At 36.5% G+C, this 22369-nt stretch overlaps 1 protein-coding gene across 1 annotated transcript in view; it reads right to left on the bottom strand.

Annotated features, from left to right (window-relative positions):
- Positions 1-8237: 8237 nt before the first annotated feature.
- Mcm5 (Minichromosome maintenance 5) overlaps positions 8238-22369 on the bottom strand; it is a 98231-nt gene continuing 84099 nt past the window's right edge. Inside the window, exons 2-14 of the mRNA XM_067129649.1 lie at positions 21933-22249; positions 19412-19538; positions 18918-19046; positions 18263-18435; positions 17719-17874; positions 14000-14081; positions 13341-13781; positions 12888-13205; positions 12616-12731; positions 11266-11394; positions 9854-9996; positions 9449-9576; positions 8238-8927 (exon numbers count right to left, since the gene is read on the bottom strand). Of these exons, the coding sequence (XP_066985750.1) occupies positions 8826-8927; positions 9449-9576; positions 9854-9996; positions 11266-11394; positions 12616-12731; positions 12888-13205; positions 13341-13781; positions 14000-14081; positions 17719-17874; positions 18263-18435; positions 18918-19046; positions 19412-19538; positions 21933-22087 (2199 nt within the window). The 5' untranslated portion in view covers positions 22088-22249 and the 3' untranslated portion in view covers positions 8238-8825. The remainder of the gene's footprint in view (positions 8928-9448; positions 9577-9853; positions 9997-11265; positions 11395-12615; positions 12732-12887; positions 13206-13340; positions 13782-13999; positions 14082-17718; positions 17875-18262; positions 18436-18917; positions 19047-19411; positions 19539-21932; positions 22250-22369) is intronic.

The raw sequence follows: 22369 nt of genomic DNA, 5'->3' as shown, positions 1-22369 counted from the left end.
CAAAAAAACTGGGACTTGTAATACAAACCATTGCCTTCTATGTAGCAGATATGCTTTAGTAAGAAATTTAGCAGGTATGTTTTAGTAGGAAATCTCTCCACTGATTGTCATGTTTAACATCCAACTGAAGATGCCATGACCACAAGCATGGGAGCAATGAATCCAGCAACTTCCTATACATTATGCAAATAATCAGTAAGGCCCTGAGCCAAGTGAGAAGTGTGTGGATTCTTGCTCATTTAGGAAAACCCCAGGAGCCAAGTGTAGCTCCTATGAAGTGGCAAAACAGCTAAGATCTGGTCAATACTACTGATGGGTTCTGATGAGAGCTCTACCAACCACCCCTAACCTTTTTAACAAAGGGGAGAGCAGAGGAGTCACACTTATGCCTTGCAGAGGAAGGAAGAGAGGGAACCAGCCACTCAACCATTCAACCTACAGCCATATGCCCTCTAGGAACCTTGGCTGAGAAACTTTTTGTCCTAAAAGAGCCTGGATGACAAAACAATTTATTGAACAAGCACCAGAGGTCCTAAGGACATGTGAGCAACATCCTCAGATCAGAACGAGGTTGGTCTGGCATCCCCAGACATCTGTGGTCACTGCTTGTCAACCAAAAATTCCTCCAAAATATTAGGGACACACCAATGACCCTAACTTCATGATTAACCATCTGATTAAAACCATATCTGGTGTCACAAATACAAAGGTCATTAATACTGAAAATAGTTAATCAATTTTTTTCTTAAAAGGTCGAAAGAGTCTTCTGTTACTTAATTCTATCATTAAAAATAAATCATGCTTTGTTACCGAGTCCAGCTCCTTCTATAAACTTAAATATATTAATCTAGTTACAATTACTTCCTCCGCAAGTACTCTAGAGACGAAGTTATTGCCATTGCCATCCTGATGTTCAGCAAGGTAGTATCTTAGATTGCCAAAACTGGAACACTTTACTAGCAAGTATTGAACAGTCAACAGGACCAAACAATCACCACAAGAGAAGAGAGCTGGGTACGCTCAAGGAGTTGCTAAAAATTAAAGGAAATTTTAAATTGTGGCAGGAAAACTTTATAAAACTTAAAATTACAAATAATTCTCCAATAAAAATTTATGACATACTACACAAGGACTCACAGCACTCAGTATCTTGGAAAATAGCTCCAAAGATAATGCCAACTTCAGATTCAGAGCCATCAGAATATACTGGAACAGCATCCTTATGCATTAAAACCATATTCTAAAAATTAAGTTCACATTACCACTTTTGATAACTTTTGCTTTCTTACAATTAGAAATTTATAATATTCAGCTCCTGGTAATTGCCATGGAGGAACTGAAAAAATATTTGAAAGGCAATATAATACAGTCTGTTGGATTTAATGTATTTAAACCCTCTCTTGCTCTAAATGAAAAGGGTCATGGCATTTGGGGATGGTCTCTGTAATAAGCAACATGTTCCCAACCTCACTCTGATAACTGATCTAGGATGCCTACAGAACCTCATCCAGCAATAAGCCAGCACTGTCTGGAATTAAAGTTCCTTGAAGTCTGCCAGCATCCACCAACATACTTTCAATAGTAGGTGAAAGGCTCTTGCTGCTAACTGGATTCCTATATTATGAATGGCATTTAGTTTTCATTCTATGTAGAGGCAGAAGTCAATACCTCACATCCATAGCACATTCTGAGCAGGAGTAACACCTCACACAGTATCAGCAGTTGTTTGCAGAGATCTTACTATCAAATACCAACCTGAAGGAATCTTGCTTCTCTAACAAAAAGAAGCCTTTGCCCATTCATATAAAAATCTGGGACAAAAACGAAACCAGTTTTGATGCAGAGAATCTAAAACTGTGCAATTCTGCCCATTTCACTATTTTGTTGATACTCTGTTGCAGTTGCCATTTTTGAGGTGGCAAATGATACCAAGGGATCAACAAATGGTGTACAGTACAGTATATCCTTTGGGGTTACTTTTGCAATGTCACTGATAGCCAGTGAAAAAGGATAACACTCAATACACTACCCTGTAGAAAACCCTCTTCTCGGTAGCATTACTTTCATCTGTATTTGACATCATAAAAACTTTAAAACTGCTTCGGTAAAAAGGGGTAGGCCCCCTCTCAGATCGCAATTGTAGAGGTGCTGCAAAATACCATGCCTCCATATGATGCCGTAAACTTTTTCAAAATAAAAATATAATAAAATGGTGGAGTATAATCAAATCCCTTGCATCTGGATCTTCCCTGTGGAATAGCACATCTGCGGTGGACTCCATAATTTTAAAGACAAAAATAAAAGCAATAGGTTGGTAGTTGGTCATCAACAGGTTCTTTTCCTGGATTAATGAAATTAATCCCAATCCCAGCCAAGATCCCTATCCCATTTGCCATGAAGAAAATTTCACAAATTTGGAAAAATCCAAACCAATAAATAAATAATGGGTAGCACTATCAAACTTGAACACAGGAATTTAATCCAAGTAATCAAGAGAACTCTCACCACAGATAGGCAGTCCTACATCATGGGACTGGGATTCTTTTTCTATACATGGATTGTGGAAATTTGACTGAAAATCTACCAACAATTTTAATTTCCTCCGATTTCATTCTGTGACTAAACCTTCATCCATGGTCAGCATAAATAACTCTAATCTTCATTTCATTATATACAGAGCTGCAGAAAATTTAATGAAAATTCTGGTACAATCTCAATATCCTCTATTTTCCTATTTCATTCTATAACAAAATCCTCAACTTCACAGTGCTTAAATACCATGAATCTTCATTTTTGGGTCAGAACTAAAATTGAACCAAAATCTGCCTATGCATGAACTGCACAAATTTAAATGCAAATTGTTATTATTTATTTCCTTCAGTATCCCTCAATGGGTTCGTAGGTCATATGAGCACTAATCTTCCAAGAAGGGGAAGATCCAGGTCTAGGCGGAAGAGGAATGGCAGCCAGTTGTAAGAAGGGACCACATGGATTTTGTGATGCGACTGGAGGAACCCACCAAAATCTTCCCGACCTGCTCCCATTACATTCTATACAATCCTACAATAACCACAAAGAACGTGTGTCTACTAACATGGGAGACATGAAGTAACCACACTGCCATCAATGACCCCCACACCAGTTGTCATATTTCTTCTCCATACAGATAAACAAAAGCACCTCACAAGGCAAAACAAAATTAAAGTACACAAAAAAGGTGAAAGGGAACAACAGCAAGCTACTCATCCACATCCTAGAATCCAATGCATGCACAGGAAAAAGAGAGCAACAGCATCCTCGCACAACGGTGATTGAAGAAAAGTGAAATGGCAAGGGGGGGATAAGATTCAATAGCCGTTCCACCCCGCAGTGGATACTCCATATATGAAAGGCAATAGTTGTATTGAGAAAGTTCAGGTGCAGTAGCAATGAAGGGATAACAGTCAGTCCAGAACGTGTCAGGCAGCCATGAGCATATTGTAAGCTGAATCCTTAGTGTAGTCAAGCAATCAAATTTGTTGCTTCTATATTTAATGAAATAAATAAGTGAACTTTAAAAATATATTATTAACCTTCAACTCCTTTGAACCTCAGTACTGTATAATATTTCTACGGAACGTACCTTGTTTAGATCTGTAAGTTGCCATTCTGTAAGCATGAGAGCAATTTACAGCCTTCAAACCATCTTGGCAAGTGAGGGAACAATCTTTTCAACCTCCAACTATACAGATGTAGATATCCAACTTGCTTCTCAAGCAGCATACTGACATACGCATCTTGTTTTGTTCCAAATCACAAAAAGGTGCCATTTGAATGCAAGACAGAAGCTGGAAAGTGAAATGCAATGCTCTGTTCCTTTGAATATATAGCAACTTTGTATGCTTCATAAAATCGCTGGGAAAAAGGCAGTAGTATTGCATAAATATGAATCAGAAAACAATTTAAATAAAAATTTTTTTCATTAATTTATATTTTCCTGGGTATGCAAACCAGTCTTTTACACAGGAATAATTCTCAGTGCAAGGTAGTTCTTAGGCTAATGGTAGGTGGATGAAGACTACCAGTCAACAAGCAATTTTTCCCTTAGGTATCAGGGACTAGTGGGGTGGTTGAGGTGGATTATTATGACAAAAGGCTTTGGTTTGGATATCCAAGAAAAATATAAATTACTCAAAAGAAAAAAAAAAAGGACTTGTTTCTATAGGAATACAAACCATTGCCTTCTATGTAGCAGATATGCTTTAGTAAGAAATTTAGCAGGTATGTTTTAGTAGGAAATCTCTCCACTGATTGTCAAGTTTAACATCCAACTGAAGATGCCATGATCACAAGCATGGGAGCAATGAATCCAGCAACTTCCTATACATTATGCAAATAATCAGTAAGGCCCTGAGCCAAGTGAAGTGTGGATTCTTGCTCATTTAGGAAAAAGGAGCCAAGTGTAGCTCCTATGAACTGGCAAAACAGCTAAGATCTAGTCAATAATACTGATGGGCTCTGATGAGAGCTCTACCAACCACCCCTAACCTTTTTAACAAAGGGGAGAGCAGAGGAGTCACACTTATGCCTTGCAGAGGAAGGAAAGAGGGAACCAGCCACTCAACCATTCAACCTACAGCCATATGCCCTCTAGGAACCTTGGCTGAGAAACTTTTTATCCTAAAAGAGCCTGGATGACAAAACAATTTATTGAACAAGCACCAGAGGTCCTAAGGACTTGTGAGCAACATCCCTCAGATCAGAACGAGGTTGGTCTGGCATCCCCAGACTTCTGTGGTCACTGCTTGTCAACCAAAAAATTCCTCCAAAATATTAGGGACACACCAATGACCCTAACTTCATGACTGACCATCTGATTTAAACCATATCTGGTGTCACAAATACAAAGGTCATCAACACTGAAAATAGTTAATAAATCAATTTCTTTCTTAAAGGGTCGAAAGAGTCTACTGTTACTTAATTCTATCATTAAAAATAAATTATGCTTTGTTACCAAGTCCAGCTCCTTCTATAAACTTAAATGTATTAATCTAGTTACAATCTACTTCCTCTGCAAGTATTCTAGAGAGGAAGTTATTGCCACCGCCATCCCGACATTCAGCAAGGTAATACAGTATCTTAGACTGCCAAAACTGGAACACTCTACTAGCAAGTATTGAACAGTCAACAGGACAAAACAATCACCACAAGAGAAGAGAGCTGGGTGTACGCTCAAGGAGTTGCTAAAAATTAAAGGAAATTTTAAATTGTGGCAGGAAAACTTTATAAAACTTAAAATTACAAATAATTCTCCAATAAAAATTTATGACATACTACACAAAGACTCACAGCACTCAGTATCTTGGAAAATAGCTCCAAATATAATGCCAACTTCAGATTCAGAGCCATCAGAATATACTGGAACAGCATCCTTGTGCATTAAAACCATATTCTAAAAATTAAGTTCACATTACCACTTTTGATAACTTTTGCTTTCTTACAATTAGAAATCTATAATATTCAGCTCCTGGTAATTGCCATGGAGGAACTGAAAAATATTTGAAAGGCAATATAATACAGTCTGTTGGATTTAATGTATTTAAACCCTCTCTTGCTCTAAATGAAAAGGGTCATGGCATTTGGGGATGGTCTCTGTAATAAGCAACATGTTCCCAACCTCACTCTGATAACTGATCTAGGATGCCTACAGAACCTCATCCAGCAATAAGCCAGCACTGTCTGGAATTAAAGTTCCCTTGAAGTCTGCCAGCATCCACCAACATACTTTCAATAGTAGGTGAAAGGCTCTTGCTGCTAACTGGATTCCTATATTATGAATGGCATTTAGTTTTCATTCTATGTAGAGGCAGAAGTCAATACCTCACATCCATAGCACATTCTGAGCAGGAGTAACACCTCACACAGTATCAGCAGTTGTTTGCAGAGATCTTACTATCAAATACCAACCGAAGGAATCTTGCTTCTCTAACAAAAAAGAAGCCTTTGCCCATTCATATAAAAATCTGGGACAAAAACGAAACCAGTTTTGATGCAGAGAATCTAAAACTGTGCAATTCTGCCCATTTCACTATTTTGTTGATACTCTGTTGCAGTTGCCATTTTTGAGGTGGCAAATGATACCAAGGATCAACAAATGGTGTACAGTACAGTATATCCTTTGGGGTTACTTTTGCAATGTCACTGATAGCCAGTGAAAAAGGATAACACTCAATACACTACCCTGTAGAAAACCCTCTTCTCGGTAGCATTACTTTCATCTGTATTTGACATCATAAAAACTTTAAAACTGCTTCGGTAAAAGGGGTAGGCCCCTCTCAGATCGCAATTGTAGAGGTGCTGCAAAATACCATGCCTCCATATGATGCCGTAAACTTTTTTCAAAATAAAAATATAATAAAATGGTGGAGTATAATCAAATCCCTTGCATCTGGATCTTCCCTGTGGAATAGCACATCTGTGTGGACTCCATAATTTTAAAGACAAAAATAAAAGCAATAGGTTGGTAGTTGGTCATCAACAGGTTCTTTTCCTGGATTAATGAAATTAATCCCAATCCCAGCCAAGATCCCTATCCCATTTGCCATGAAGAAAAATTTCACAAATTTGGAAAATCCAAAACCAATAAATAAATAATGGTAGCACTATCAAACTTGAACACAGGAATTTAATCCAAGTAATCAAGAGAACTCTCACCACAGATAGGCAGTCCTACACCATGGGACTGGGATTCTTTTTCTATACATGGATTGTGGAAATTTGACTGAAAATCTACCAACAATTTTAATTTCCTCGATTTCATTCTGTGACTAAACCTTCATCCATGGTCAGCATAAATAACTCTAATCTTCATTTCATTATATACAGAGCTGCAGAAAATTTAATGAAAATTCTGGTACAATCTCAATATCCTCTATTTTCCTATTTCATTCTATAACAAAATCCTCAACTTCACAGTGCTTAAATACCATGAATCTTCATTTTTGGGTCAGAACTAAAATTGAACCAAAATCTGCCTATGCATGAACTGCACAAATTTAAATGCAAATTGTTATTATTTATTTATTTCCTTCAGTATCCCCTCAAGGGAAATGGGTTAAGTAGGTCATATGAGCACTAATCTTCCAAGAAGGGAAGATCCAGGTCTAGGCGGAAGAGGAATGGCAGCCAGTTGTAAGAAGGGACCACATGGATTTTGTGATGCGACTGGAGGAACCCACCAAAATCTTCCCGACCTGCTCCCATTACATTCTATACAATCCTACAATAACCACAAAGAACGTGTGTCTACTAACATGGGAGACATGAAGTAACCACACTGCCATCAATGACCCCCACACCAGTTGTCATATTTCTTCTCCATAGAGATAAACAAAAGCACCTCACAAGGCAAAACAAAATTAAAGTACACAAAAAAGATGAAAGGGAACAACAGCAAGCTACTCATCCACATCCTAGAATCCAATGCATACACAGGAAAAAAGAGAGCAACAGCATCCTCCCACAAGTGACTGAAGAAAAGAGTGAAATGGCAAGGAGACAAGATTCAACAGCCATTCCACCCTGCGGTGGATACTCCACATATGAAAAGCAATGGTTGTACAAACAAATACACCTTCAGTAACCTGAATGTTTGGTCCACCAAGATTGGACCCAACACTGTGGGCAAGATTTGACATCTAACTCTACCCTCCAGCAAAATTTCAAAAGCAGAATTTGTCATCCAAATTATTTACGCCTTCATTGTAAAGTTTGTTTTGACATGGGTAAAGAAAAATGAATTGTACTACGAGATAAAACAAAGGACTGACTACAATTTGTTAGGCCAGCAGCTGAGATGCAAGGCTTCCAGGGGTTTTTCATTGTCTAACATCATCATAGCACTGGGACACTGCTTCTCATTTACCATTGTCTAAGGCCTCCCAACAGGGGTAATGGGGTTAAAAATATGTATGATGGGAAAGTAAATTCTCAAAAATAAAAAGAAAAGCATAAGTCAGTTTGATAAAATTAAAAATTACTATTTTTAACATCCCACAAAAAATAATGAAACTGGAATAGTACACAGATTTCCCTGGTTCTGGACCAGTTTCCATTGCAGTACTTAACGTCATGCATAGTTAATTTTATGGATCTTTACACAATTCTGTCAAGTCAAAAACCTACATCCCATACTAAAGATACTAATGCTAAACCAATACATCTAAACTAATCTAAAAAAAAATTGGTTAATAATACAATTTTCTACAAAAATTTCTTTATACAGTATAAAGTTTTTTTTAATTTTTATAACGACTTCAAAATTAAAGTAATCACAGATTAGTTAACTACATCATCTAACAATGTTCTCTAGTGAAATAAGACTGTAGTCATCAGTTCAAAGATGTTCAGGAAACCAAATCAAATCCTTATATTACATAATACATTACATGAACTCTATTTCTTACTAAAAAAAAAATAAAAAACTAAAACTTTTCAGTTACTATTATACACCAATTTCAGTTCCCAGAAATGCTAACTTGTAATACAAATGAAAACAATCTAATTAAAAATATATATTGATAATTTTTTTACATGGGTAAAATGTTACTGACTTCAAAAGCATGCAAACAAAATTTTGTTAATATACTAATCAGCCAGGTTTTTTTTTTTTTTATAAATTCTGCAGTACAGATAGTAAATACAGAGGAAAAAAAAAAAGGGACAAATTATGCTTAATTTCATACTTATTTATTTTTCTGACCAGTCACTTACTGATTAGCATACCAAAAGACTAATTAAAATGAAACTAAAAAAGTAAATACAAAATACAAGTTATCAACTATAGTCTACTTGATACGATACAACATTTTCCTTTGCAATCTGTGCTGAACTTCTCCTCGCCGAATCATGAAGTGTAAGACTTTGTAGATGGCCTTTTCAGGATATTTCTGGGGATAAATGGAATTAATGTTAAGTCATTCAATTAAATTTTGAAAATATATTCAACTAATAACACTGATTGTGCTTATAATTAAAAATTACCCCCCGGGAGATAATGTTTACAAGTGTGCCTTTCACGGCATACTACAGTACTGAAGGTTCTTCGTGGAATCATTTTATAAATACAAAAAGTGCTGGCCTGAAAGATCTGCTCTCAAATGATGAGTAACAACTGGAACAAGTTTTAAGGTGTGGACAACTAGGTATGAAACCAAGAAGCAATGCAGCTGGCAGTGAATTGATACTAATAAGAACCTAAGTACTGTCTATGGCATGTCAGGAAAATACCGTGGGCATGAAGAAGTAAGAGTTTACATCAAGTGTATTTAACTCAACAGATATTTCTCTGAAGTTGATATTCTAACACTGCAGATGTCAACTTCCTTAATTATAAAATAAACTTAGTGACTTTAAGGAATAAAATGAGGCATTACAATAAGAAATTAAGTCAAAAGGCATAAATAATCACCTGTCTAAGAAAATCTTGGACAATAGCATGTTCCGAGACCTGGGACCCAATGGCAAATCTTCTCTTCAACTGCTTTTCTATACGGGACAAAACTTCTTGATCCTCCTCTGTTGTGAATCCCTCAACTCCTGCAATGGTAAACCAATTAGTCTGAAGATCATGATTTAATTTTACTGTATACAAAAATTATATGCTATCAAAGGCAGAGATTGCCATTTCAACTTGGACAAGATTCATCAAATATAGAGAAGTAAAAAAAATTTTCCTACTGAATTTATACATTATGATTTTTGCCACTACACAAAACTGGAAATTTTCCAATTCATAAAAATACTGATAAATGCATTGCACAAATCATTTTACATTTCTGATTCTACAAATACACCAGGTAAAAAATGTACCAACCTGTTAGAGATCCAGACATTGCTGCATCAAGGGTGGAAACCTGGAAGAGTCTTAAAGCTTCGTCAACATCTCGTTCTGTGGCGAATGGCTCCAATCGCATTTTTGCTAACGACTCCGAGATACGAACAATGGCCTCCAACTGTCTGTAATATAAGGACTATTTAAATTTCCAAGCAATTTATGTTACATAATCCGCTCTAAAATTCTTTCTAATGGTAAACTAAAATTACTCTTACAATATTTACAAGGCGCATCTATTTTTGCATAAAGTGTCTATCCTAAAAAAGTATATGAAAGGGAATGCAGTGGAGGCAAGCCTCAGTGCCAAAAATTACTTACATATGGGACATTTAAAGAGAAACAATTTCAGTGAGGCACATTCAAAACCTTCTGGATTCAATTACGGATAAATCAAACGTAACCAAAATGATAAATAAAGAAAAAACCCTAACTCCACAAAATAAGGATCCTTCATCCACTAGCAACCAAAGAATCCTGCATTTGAGCATAATCATTTTGCATCACACCCATGAGAACAGCAAGATGCTGCTGTTTGCCTTCTTTTGATATGTCATGACACAGCCATATCACAAAGAAAGTATTTTCTAGTACCATGGTCAAAGAATGCCACCTCTCTATTACTGGGTGAAATTACTTTCTCAAAATCAACTTGTGGGAATCAAAATGGAAGAAAAGTTGTTCCTGCTTTGTGAAATGTCCTTGGAGCCAAACCACAAACCCCTTCAAGTTTCCTCAAATCCCTGAGAAATGGATGAATTGTTCTGACATGGATAAATGTGGTCACATCATCATCTTCAGCTTAGAATAACCACAGAAGGGCAAACTGTGCTGTGGCTATTCCCAGGATTTCATGGAAAGGGAAAATAATCCAAAAACTGATTGCAAAGGGGAGACAGATCGTCATGCCTTGATATATATAAAGTGAAAATGTACACTTAACTCATCAACCTCAGGGTTGCATAAAACTGAATAACTTCCAAAGAGGAATTCAAGAAACCCAATTAGGTCACACACTATCCTCACAACAAAAAAATTTATGCTTAAAACTTCCAAGATTGAACTAACACATCCTTGCAGAGAAATGCAGCTAACTGTGAGTCAAGATGCCTAAAAAAAATGTCTCACCTTTGCTTCAATGTAAAACAAAGCTTGAATTGACCAGGTTAAGTTGGAGCAGACTTAACAGTCATGATACCAATAAACTAATGGTTGCCAAGATGCTTACAGCATATTAGATGGAACAAATAAAAAATCAAAAGCATTTTCTACTGTTATCGTCACTTGGTAGGTTCCCAGTTTAGTTAACAGAATGAAGAGCAAACCATTAATATTAACATGAATAAAAAACAACAACAAAAAAAGTCCAAAACTGAACTACCAGTAAGTATTACCTGACTGTTATGGGAATTGCCATTCGTTTATCACTCTGATTTTCAGCTTCTCGAGTTCCTCCTCTCATCAGAACATATCTGTTCTTCAACTTTTCCCCAGCACTCTCCGACAATCTTGGTCCACAACGGCTAAAGAAACAAAAGTTCCTACTGTATAAGTCAGGCAGAGAAGTACAGTAAAATGAAATTAAAAATGCTAAACACATTGTATCATATATTCTCATATATACTTAAGTTTTTGCATATTCTCATATATATGTTATACAAAATTATGTAAAATTTCTTTCGAAAATTTACTGTTCAAAGATGGTAACCTGAAAAGTTCTGAACTTCAGCAATCTAGCCATAGGCAATATGTTGTGACTATTCCTTTTCTATTTAGGTTACAATAATGACAATATGAGGAGGGTCTTAAAAGTTGTTAAATACAGTAATGAATGCAATAATACATGCAAGCATACTAATGAAGATAAAAAAAGTACCATTTACAATGTATGTGAATGTTTACAATCATTTGACAATCAATTATGTACTGAACAACTTGTCAGTTTTGTAATTGCATTTGGTTAAGTCCACACGAAGTCGAAAAAACATTTCATCCAAATAGTATTTGTGTGTGCTCAGGGCTTATCAGAGATTCATAACAGCAACAACATTATCTACTTGGTAAGGAAAACTTTCAAAATCCTTAGGCCATTCAAATCATCTCCTATAAGATACTTGAGCTTACATCTTATCTTTCATTGCAACTTTGTGCAATTTGCAATGCTTTATACTTACTGATTAACAATTATATTAATCCCATTTTACATATAAGCACAATCAAAACAAAATAAAAATGATCCATAATGCAAAAAGAAGTAAATTGACATTCCAATTTAAAGTTAATCTATTTACATCCCTCAGATATAAATTTCAACAAGTGTAAAACCTGTGTGATTCCCCTTAAGGTACCCTATTACATGTACATGAATAACCTCATACACCAGCTACCAACAGAACTAAAATGACTATTGCACCTAAGTTGTCCTGTTAATTTTCAAAACAAAAGTATTTCTGTGGTTGCAGTCAAAAAATAACATTTTCTTGAGTATAACTGTTTCCCATTAACTGAACCCATATATTATGAAAACAAAACTGGTAACATTAATAATCTAATAAAACAAAAATCTACCAGAACACAAATTAAAATCTCAAGATAAAACCAATAATATACAAATAGAAATGTGAAAACTGTACACCATTCCAAAATCTTTTTGTAACAAAGAATAACCCAAAGTTTATATCTGAAAATGAAACTAATCAAACACCTACTAATGCTACATACTCAACTTAAAAAATAAAAATTACCTTCTACAATAGCTAATGTATTTCTTCAAAAACTTGAGCGACAGTTCACCTTCCGGAGTTTCCTCTGCAGTTTTGAGTGCATTGAGATGAACATTCATGACGTGTTTTGCCAATGTCTGTAATAATCAAAACAGATTTTAGAAAAAAGTGCAATCAAAACAAGTATGTCCAACTTTAAAGTACTGTATAAGAAAAATTTTATATAAAAAATCTAAGCTATCAGGCAACATTTTTTCCACCCTTAGGCACCTGGCCCCAAAAAATAGGCATACCGTGTCTCTTGTTTCATCATGCTCATCCTTAACAATGAAGATCATGTCAAATCGGGACAGGATGGTAGGCATAAAATCAATATTTTCTTCGCCCTTTGTATCATCCCATCGGCCAAAGACAGAGTTGGCTGCAGCCATCACAGAGCACCTCGAGTTCAATGTTGTTGTAATACCAGCTTTGGCTATACTGATGGTTTGCTGTTCCATGGCTTCATGGATGGCTACTCTGTCATCTTCTCGCATTTTGTCAAACTCATCAATGCACACAACACCACCATCAGCCAACACCATTGCTCCACCTTCCATTACAAAATTGCGCTGAAAACAAAAAAATAGGAAGTCAAAATATTCATGGATGTTAAAACTGCATTTCAAAATTACCAAAATGATAAAAGTGCTCCATTTCAAATGTCTGCTAAATTATTCATACCCACAAGAAAAAATAGAACTTACAGTAGCAGGATCTCTCATTACTGAAGCAGTGAGACCAGCAGCAGATGAACCTTTTCCTGAGGTATACACAGCAATGGGTGCAACACGTTCAACGAACTTCAACAGCTGTGATTTCGCAGTACCAGGATCACCCAACAAAAGGACATTAATGTCACCTCTACGAGTCAATCCATCAGGCAGGCGTTTGCGTGAACCACCAAACAAAAGGGAGGCCACAGATTTTTTTATATCCTCTGAACCATAAATACTTGGAGCTATGCTGCGCGCAATCCTCTCATATACATTTTCTGACTGAGCCAGACGACGGAACTCTTCTTCCTCAGATGATGTGATGCTAACACCAGAGGAGTAACCATGACCTTCCTGATCAATCTGAATACCAACCACTCTCAAATATGGAGCTCTGATACCCACAGTCACTTTGTCACGTATGTTCCTTTGCTGTCAGAAGAGAAGCAAAATGATCCTGTGGTGCAATCAAGGAATCGGCTTACAGCTAAATCCGAGTCAGTAATATTAAATGAAATTTTCAACAATATAACATCACCACAATAAGATATGATACAATGTTATCAACTAATGAATACACTCTAAAGTAACTGGGATAAACTTTGGCTCTCAAATTTATATTCTTCATTTATAATAACCAGGAGGCCTACCTTTGGTTTACCAACTTTCTTGATAGAGTAAATGCCAAGTACTGTTACACGATTACCAGGAACAACACGGTCACATAATGCCCTGTAGAAAACATAAGCCTTGAACAAATATTCTTAATCAGTGATAAATTGCCTAAAAATAGAGAACTTTTACTTCCCGTTTCTATCAATGAAGAGTGAAACCAGACAACTATATTAGAAGACCAAAGTGAATGTATAAAAAATATGCTAGACTGGGGCAGCACTAATGCTGAAAAGCCCATGGAATTCTACTTACAACTAGCTGATAAACTGTATAAAGTTGGTAAAAAGAAAAACAATGATTTAAATGTTCCATCACAAAGCCAATTAGTTGAGCTATCCAGGAATTTGATGCTTGTCGCTGTAGAATATATTATTAAACACTGATCAGCTGGTCCAACATCAACAAGCAGGAAATCCTAGCCAGAAGCCATCATTTTATATTCATCAAGAATAAAAGGATGTGACGCATTTCCAACATGCCTGTAACTTCTTACTGCATCCCTAATATGGTTAATGGATGAAAAATTCTCTTACTCCATATAGGTTCTCTACTGCCCCTCAATTTCACTTGCAGAAATAAAACATCAGTGAATATCAGGATTGTGGTTTTCACTAATTTGACTGATTCTTCTTAGTATAATTTTACTTTGGCTTTGTACTTTTTATGCCAATGGGGTTCACATTCATATAATGCTACTTGACAATTCTTTGTGCTTGATTAGACTGCACTGACTTTTAATGAAGGTCAGAGGGGGAGTCTGTCAAGGTAAAACTAAATTTAGACCATGGAATGACGTTTTGGCAGTGTTGAACGTACATTCAGATAATTAGTGTACTCCGAGCAAATAAGTTTATAATTTTTTAAAACTTTAAAATTATTCATTTTTTTAGTTTTACATCCTTGAGTCCATTTCTGAAAAATTTCATGTATTTTTCGATAATGATGTGCAATTTTTTTTTGCATACAGTATATGTTTCAACATGCAACGCGGTTGTTATCCCACATGGCAGTTATCTGGACAACATTCAGCTACAAATATGGTATCACTGTTTAGCAACTAACTCTACAAAGCTAAGCATTTCATATAGTCTTATATACAAACAGCAGTTCACACTATTATTTTTATTCCATTAGGACTGGGGTCAAACACATTCTGTAGAATGCCATTGAAAGAAAAAACTGAAAATATCTGAATTTGTCAATCTACCTACTTTTGTTTTAACTTTCATGATAATTATTTCCTATTTAGGTACCAATAATGACAATTTTTAAGGAAGGCTTTGTAAGCTGGTGACTACAATAAAGAATACATTATACGTAGACAAAAGATCAAAATCATACTGTATGCATTGCATGCCTGTATGTTTTCCTGGCCTACCAATTTATTGATGAGGAAGTAGCTACCATTTTGTACAAGCATTTTAGTATCTCTTATATCATAAAAATCTAAAACCCATTTCATCTATTTGCTCCCAGAGAGCTCTTGCAGTTGTTTATAAACAAAAGTGCAATTAATAATTAAAGTTCAATTAATTTTAAAACAAAAAATGAGAAATAGGACTAATTAGATAAAGATAATTAAATGGAATTAAAATGTGGAGATATGAAATGCACAAATCTGATCTGCCAAAGCAATGCAGCAGGGTAAATTCTCAACATTGTATGTTTACAGTCACAAGATATGCATTACAGAATGTGATGGGTAGTTGCAACCAACCAACAGTTCATAGGTGCTCAAATGCAAGCAGTTATTCATAGCTCTCTTAATTCTTGTGAATGGAAGACTTCAGAATGGTCAAGTCTGAGGCTTTGCAACCACAAATTGGGCTCAATGTGACTGACAGTTGTCTATGAAATACTCAAATCAGTTGTCTTCTATTTCAATCTTAAAAAGCAGTTGCACCTGACCATCGAGCCACAATTTTGAATCATAGGACTGACCAGAATGATAGTTTTTTCTTGGCAGAGGGTGACAACTGAAAAGTTAAATATCTTGGACAGGTTGGTATGAGGAGACCAAAGGACACAGATGAAAAGTAAAAGACAGCTATGTATTGGCAGCTATTTCCATCTGTCAAAAATTATACTCATATGAATAGAATTGTTTTGGAAATTAATAAAATCAACTCAATCTACCAGGCTATAAAATTAACCTGCTCAAAAGGCTTCAGACAGTCCTACAAAAGAAGTTAACACTACGGTAGTCAATGAAATGGGACACAATGAGTACAGAAAAAAGACATGAAAATTCACAATAGCACCCTCTTAATCAAAACCTTTTTCAAAAAAGGCATTTCAAAAGAGCAAATCTGTTAATTTAAAAAGATCAGTCCAAATACAGAAACCAATAAAAATTTAATTGATTTACATAAAACTTTACTGATGCAATATACTATAGTTTGAGATTAACTGAATAATGAAACTAAAATATCAAATGGGCTTTACATAAATTTCCCCAGTGCTAACTACATAAATGCTTTTGGCTAGATTACATGAAACTCCCAAAAACATTTATCATATATTTCCGTGTATAAGACAACCTTTAGATAAGACAAGGTAAAAAATTATCCCAAACTTTTATGAAATTATCTCATATCTGTAGTATAAGATGACTGCTAAATTACAAAACCATTTGTGCACAGGGTAGCTTTTGCAAAAATAGGCATCTTATGAAATACTGGTTATATAGTTAATGTTACATATGGCAAATGCTGTTTTACTTACTGTATCCTTAGAAATTCAAAATAAAGAAAATAATCTAAAAATGAAACCATTGTTTTGTTTGTTTCATCGCCAATCACAAACAACCCTTAACAAAACTACGATAATGTACAATTATTGTTATAATTAATTATTGTTCATTTGACTGAATTGTTCTAAACATTTACAAATAACCTGGTGCATTACGTATAATGGCCATTTACCTATACTTCCTCAACAATTACAAACTAAGTCAGATAAAATTTCTTATTAACTTGTTCATGGAACCATCAGTGACAAGAAGAAAATAAGAGGCTAGTTTTAAATTGAAAGTTATAGAAGTAGCCAAGAATTCGAGCAACTGTGCCGCTGCTAGAACATTAAATGTGACCAAGATGGTATAAGAGTGGAGAAAGAATAAAAACAATTTAAGAAAAATGCACAAACAAAAATGAGCAATGAGAAGAGGAAGCACTGTTGGCTGAAGTTGGAAAATGTTGCAGAGTGGGTAGTCCAACAGGAAACAAGATGGCTACATGGTAACCAGAAACAAAAAAAGATGTCCTGAAATGGGCTATGACAAAGAAAGCAGATTTCAAAGCAACAATGAAAAATTAATATTATATTATCCTAAATTCTATTACTACCATAATTACACTACCATTAAAATTTCTGAAAGGTTACTGAAAGATAAAGGTTGCTGAGAGTGCAACCACAACTCAGCTGGGCTTGCGTAGATAAAAGTTTATTTCATCGAGATAGAATTGTTCCTCAAACAGTCTATTTATTATGAAGATATGCCAATAATATACAGTAGCGCAAGGTAAAAATGATTTTATTACCTTTATCATCAGTTTATTTCATAAAAACATCACTTAGAATTCCAGGTTTGAGTTAAAGGTGGTCTTATACATGGAAAATACAGTAATTTTTTCATTTCTTATAAAAACTCATTAAAATCAACCACTGTACAACAATTAAACAAAAGACTCACCTATCAATATATAACTGAAGATGACGAGGCATTTCACCTTGTGGCAAATTTTCTGGCACTTCTTGCAGTTTCAGAACCTGATAATCAACACAAGCACACTTGTCTGGCACTATGAAAAATGGATCCAGAGGGCATTTTGGTCTTCCAGCTTGTTCACTGAAACAGAAGTTTGAGTCAAAATAAATAACTGAAAGTCCCTCAATAAGTGTCTATATTAAAATAGACTTCACCAAATGTTTCCCAGAATTTCCCATCAAAGTGCTTTACCGGATCTTTCCCAAACTACCTAGAGAACTACAAATATATCAGCATTGGAAGAGTATTATAAACAGGCTTCTGATGATTAAAAAATACTTACATTGAAACAAAAGTTTTACAAGCAAAAACAGTGCACAATTATCTTTGTAATAAAAAACAAACCTTCTTCCTATATTACTGACTGTTGGGTGACAAAGCTGATAAACAAAAGTAATCATGTAATATCGTTTCAACATCAAAACAACTCCCTATAAAGCAACTGAAAAACTGTATCCATCTATCTTACGTGTTACATTTCCTTGGTAGTTGATAGCCTTCAAGGCCAGGCTTCACCTGGATATTAGATATGGTGGCTTGGCAAGAACGACACTGGACCATCAATGTCTGCGCCTTGGCCTTCACTCCTGATGCAGCAACAACTATGCCCGCAACTTTCACCAATCGGCTAACTTCTTCCGACTAAGGGCAAACCACAAAAACATTCTATTTGATTTTTTTGACAATCTAATTATATAGCAATTAAATGCAATATGCTGAATGCTGTAGGCATTGCTTTAACCCTCAATGATTATAGTCCATAGCAATGTAACAAAATTTAGGTCACAAACTGAATAAGTAACTATTCAATCAAATTATTTGGCAATCTAACAAGACCCAAGTGTTCCTTAACAATATAATTCAACACTTGACTGTGGCATGCTTTTAACCACCTGAAACTTTTAATCACTTGAAACTCAAACTTAAATTAAAGTACATGGAAAAGGTACTCCAAGCCTCAAAGCCAAACGAATACAATGATCATAAATGCACTAATCGACAAGGAGTAACGGACATTGTTTAACCAGAACTACCGAGTTGAACAGAAGGTAAGGGAGCAATTAAGACGATCAACAGGCATTTGGCTATCATGGTACACAAATATATATATATAAAAAGTTTACCTGAAGGTTGCGGACATCGACTGGGTGGGATGAGGATGTTAACAGAACCTGTATGTCCTCCACATTTTCTTCACCAAGAGGTCGCGGTGCTGTTACTTCATCGGCCACTTCCTTTGCTGCCTCTTCAAACTAAACATATAAAACTGAATTACAAAACATGAAATGTATTAAATTTTAAATCCTGAATATTATCCACAAAACTAAATTTTGTAGAAATTTCACAGGACCTAGTTAAGGAAAAAATTACCAGTGCTTTACAACGAATTATCCACTGGTTACGCTGCATTATATTATACACTTTCAGAAAAAATAAAGTAGCTATATAGTCCTAAACATTAGAAAAATATAAGCTGCACGGAATGATGACTTTCAGCAAAAAAAGGAAATAAATCCCACCAAATTCCCTCTGATTCACACACAATCCCGAATGAATAATAAAATAGTAAAATAAAAAAAATTTGTCCTGTATTAGGTGGTCGTACAAAAATACTTACAAGAGGAATATGTTCTGTAGGTGATTTCTTGAGTTTATCTGCAAGGGCCTCATCAAAACTGGCAATATCTTCAATGGCAACTTCCAGATAATATTGGCGAAGGTTATACTGGTGTTTTAAAGAATCCCTGAAAGAAAAAATTTAATAAAATACCAAATAAATCAGGTAAGGGCAGTGTTGCATAAAGCTTATGAAACTTCATTCCAAAATGTTCTTTATAAGATACAAGTACTTTGCCAAAGGGTAAATGAAAACTATGAATTAGGACTATAAAAATGGTATGACAATTTCTTATGACCAAATTACAGTAAATAACGAGAGGTTGGATGATATTCTGACAGGTTTCTCCTCGGGAAGTGCTAAGCAATTATCAACAGTGAAGCTTCTTTATTCATTTGTGATAAACATTTAAATAACTACACTTAATTCAAGCTTTCCAGGCACAGAGAAAATGCCTAAAAATTCAAGCAAGCAATAGAGTAGGTGAGAGGTGTTGTCTAGAGGAAGGCAGCAAACTCACTTTATGGAGGACATGCCTACCGCCACTTTTTCTCAAGGGTGGGGTGACCCCCAGGTAGGCAGAATACAGTATATACTCTAGGTTCCTATGTTAGGTTAGATATATCCCTGGAAATGCTCTAAACACCTTTTCCTGTATTTTATTCTGTCCATAATTTTTTCTGGTGAACGTTGGCAGTTTCATGTGTTGGTGAGCTTACTATAACAATGCTATTCCTGTCAGTACTAGACTGCTCCATTTTCAGTTTTCCCTCCCAAATTGCTAGGTTTAGTAGGGGAAATCTAGTGCAAGACAGTCACAGTCATGATTTAAATGTGCTACAAGACACACAAACGTGACTTCCTACTTAACCTTAGTGCCCAGAACAAGTAGAAGACCCAGCTAAGCTGACTCTCCTATCCAATCTAAGGAAGCGAGGTCCTGGACCGTGGATGGTCCACAAGAGTCTTGGGCCAAGCAAGGACTGGGATGGCACTGGGCACAGGAGCAGCCGGGACCAAATGTACCAAACAGGATCTAAGAAACTCGGTCAGTCAACAGTTTAGCAAAACGCAGACCCTTCTTTTCACACATCCAGGGAAACCAAGAGTCAATCAAGCACAAGCAGGATTATACAATGACAATCAATATGTAAACAGTCACCTGCTCCCACGAATGGTTGCAGTAGCCACCATCACTTTCGGCAAATGTTAGGCTACATGCGACGACTTCCTAGCCTTCTTGTACGTGGGGCTGCTCTCCAAGCCTTCTTCCTGAGCTTCCAGCGGTAGATTGAAAGTGACGGCGAGGGTGAAAAAGACAAAGATGAAAAGATAAAAGTAAAGTGAGCCTCTACTCCTACCTCTTATGACAAGAGGCCCCCCAAAAAGGTCAAGGCAGGCACCCCATAACAAAGGGAGGTTATATGGCGGCAGTCAAAATAAAAATGGAATGGAATATAGAGTTTAAGAAGGAAATTCAGAGTAGAAAGGCTTAAAAGGTGTAACAGGAGTAAAGCCTCGCAGTTGCACTATGACGACAGTCAAAACAGCAACAGGTCCAGCAAGCCACGGCAGATGCCTGGTTCTTAACTGCAGCCAAATTATCCAAGAAGGTAACAAAGGCATGAGAAGGCCAAAATGCCTTCAGGAAGTCCTGTCCCAACATGATGCCTCTACATAAGCCTAGTTGGCGCACCAGATGAGTTCAAGGCGATTAGGCTGTTATTTTCAGCCGTGAACCTGTTAGGCCATCAAAACTTTAGGCCATACGAAACTTAGACCGTAAGACACGGCAGAAGCTCCTTGGGACGCCATGTTCAGTACTAGCCCCTCAGGGATCAAAGTGCTATACACAGCCATTTTGGCCGTTTGCCAGTTTGGACGTTACGGCCTTAACGACTTGTGGCCGAAGCGACCAGGACCCCATCGGACATGCAAGGCTGGTACAGAAGACTGATGGCAATACAGGAACCGGCCACTGCATTAGGCACTATCCAATGTTCCGTCCTGGGAAAAGCCTGGTTAGTCACCAGCCAGCCTGAGCATTGCCACCACCATCCCAAAACTCCGAGGCCTATCCCCTGTCTAGAACCTACCATAATGAATCTAATGAAAACCTAGGGCTAATATTGTTAGGCCTAGATGAAGGTTAGGCCTAGGCATAGCCCTTTAGCCTAGGCTAACCCCCGGCTGAAAAGCATTCTCTGGATAGGAAAGGATGAGCTTAGCCTAGGATTTAGCCTATCCTTAATAATCTGGCCAAAAAATGGCAAATTTTAATCCTAAAATATTAAAAAATATGCGAGCAAAGAAATGTCGAAAGTCACGTCTCCGTTAAGGACCTAGCTAGGCCTATAGGCGACCTTACGGCAATACGCAAGAATTACGCCTACAAATCCTTAAAAAAAAAAATACATACGGCGATAAATAAAGCTAATTAACGACGTAACAACTTTACATTCATAACCATTTTGTAATCACTAAGCTTAACAATCCCTCCGGCGAGGGTTTCGAGGCCCACCTGTACTTGTAGTTGAAGTTCCCTTCGTGGAACTGCCGCAGAAACTCCCGGAACTTCTTCTTGACAGCTTGCAAATTGATCTGGTGTTGGTCTTGCTGGTCCTCCTGGGAGAAGTTGTCCGAGAAGAAGATGCCTGGGTCGTCGAAGCCTTCCATTCCTCCTTGAATTCGGGAAAACGGTCCGATGAAAAGGGTCCTTCGGTCGACGGGGCGGCGCGGGGGACGATGGCGGAGTTGGCGGGTAAGTTTTGCGCGCCAAACGTCACTTTGTCAACATCAATGGAGATGGTTAAAATAGAGTGTTACATTTTTCGTTCTCTGGAAATAGAAACAAATAAGTTCTTTGGTTGTGTATTTTATTGTCCATCCTTCTCTCCTATCGTAGTCATTTCTCTCATCTGTAATATCAATCAGTTTAGGCATTTCTTAATGTTTAAA

The sequence above is a fragment of the Macrobrachium rosenbergii genome, chromosome 27 (genome assembly GCF_040412425.1).
Source record: "Macrobrachium rosenbergii isolate ZJJX-2024 chromosome 27, ASM4041242v1, whole genome shotgun sequence".
Taxonomy (NCBI): Eukaryota; Metazoa; Arthropoda; class Malacostraca; order Decapoda; family Palaemonidae; genus Macrobrachium; species Macrobrachium rosenbergii.
This window is presented reverse-complemented; position numbering and strand designations above follow the sequence as displayed.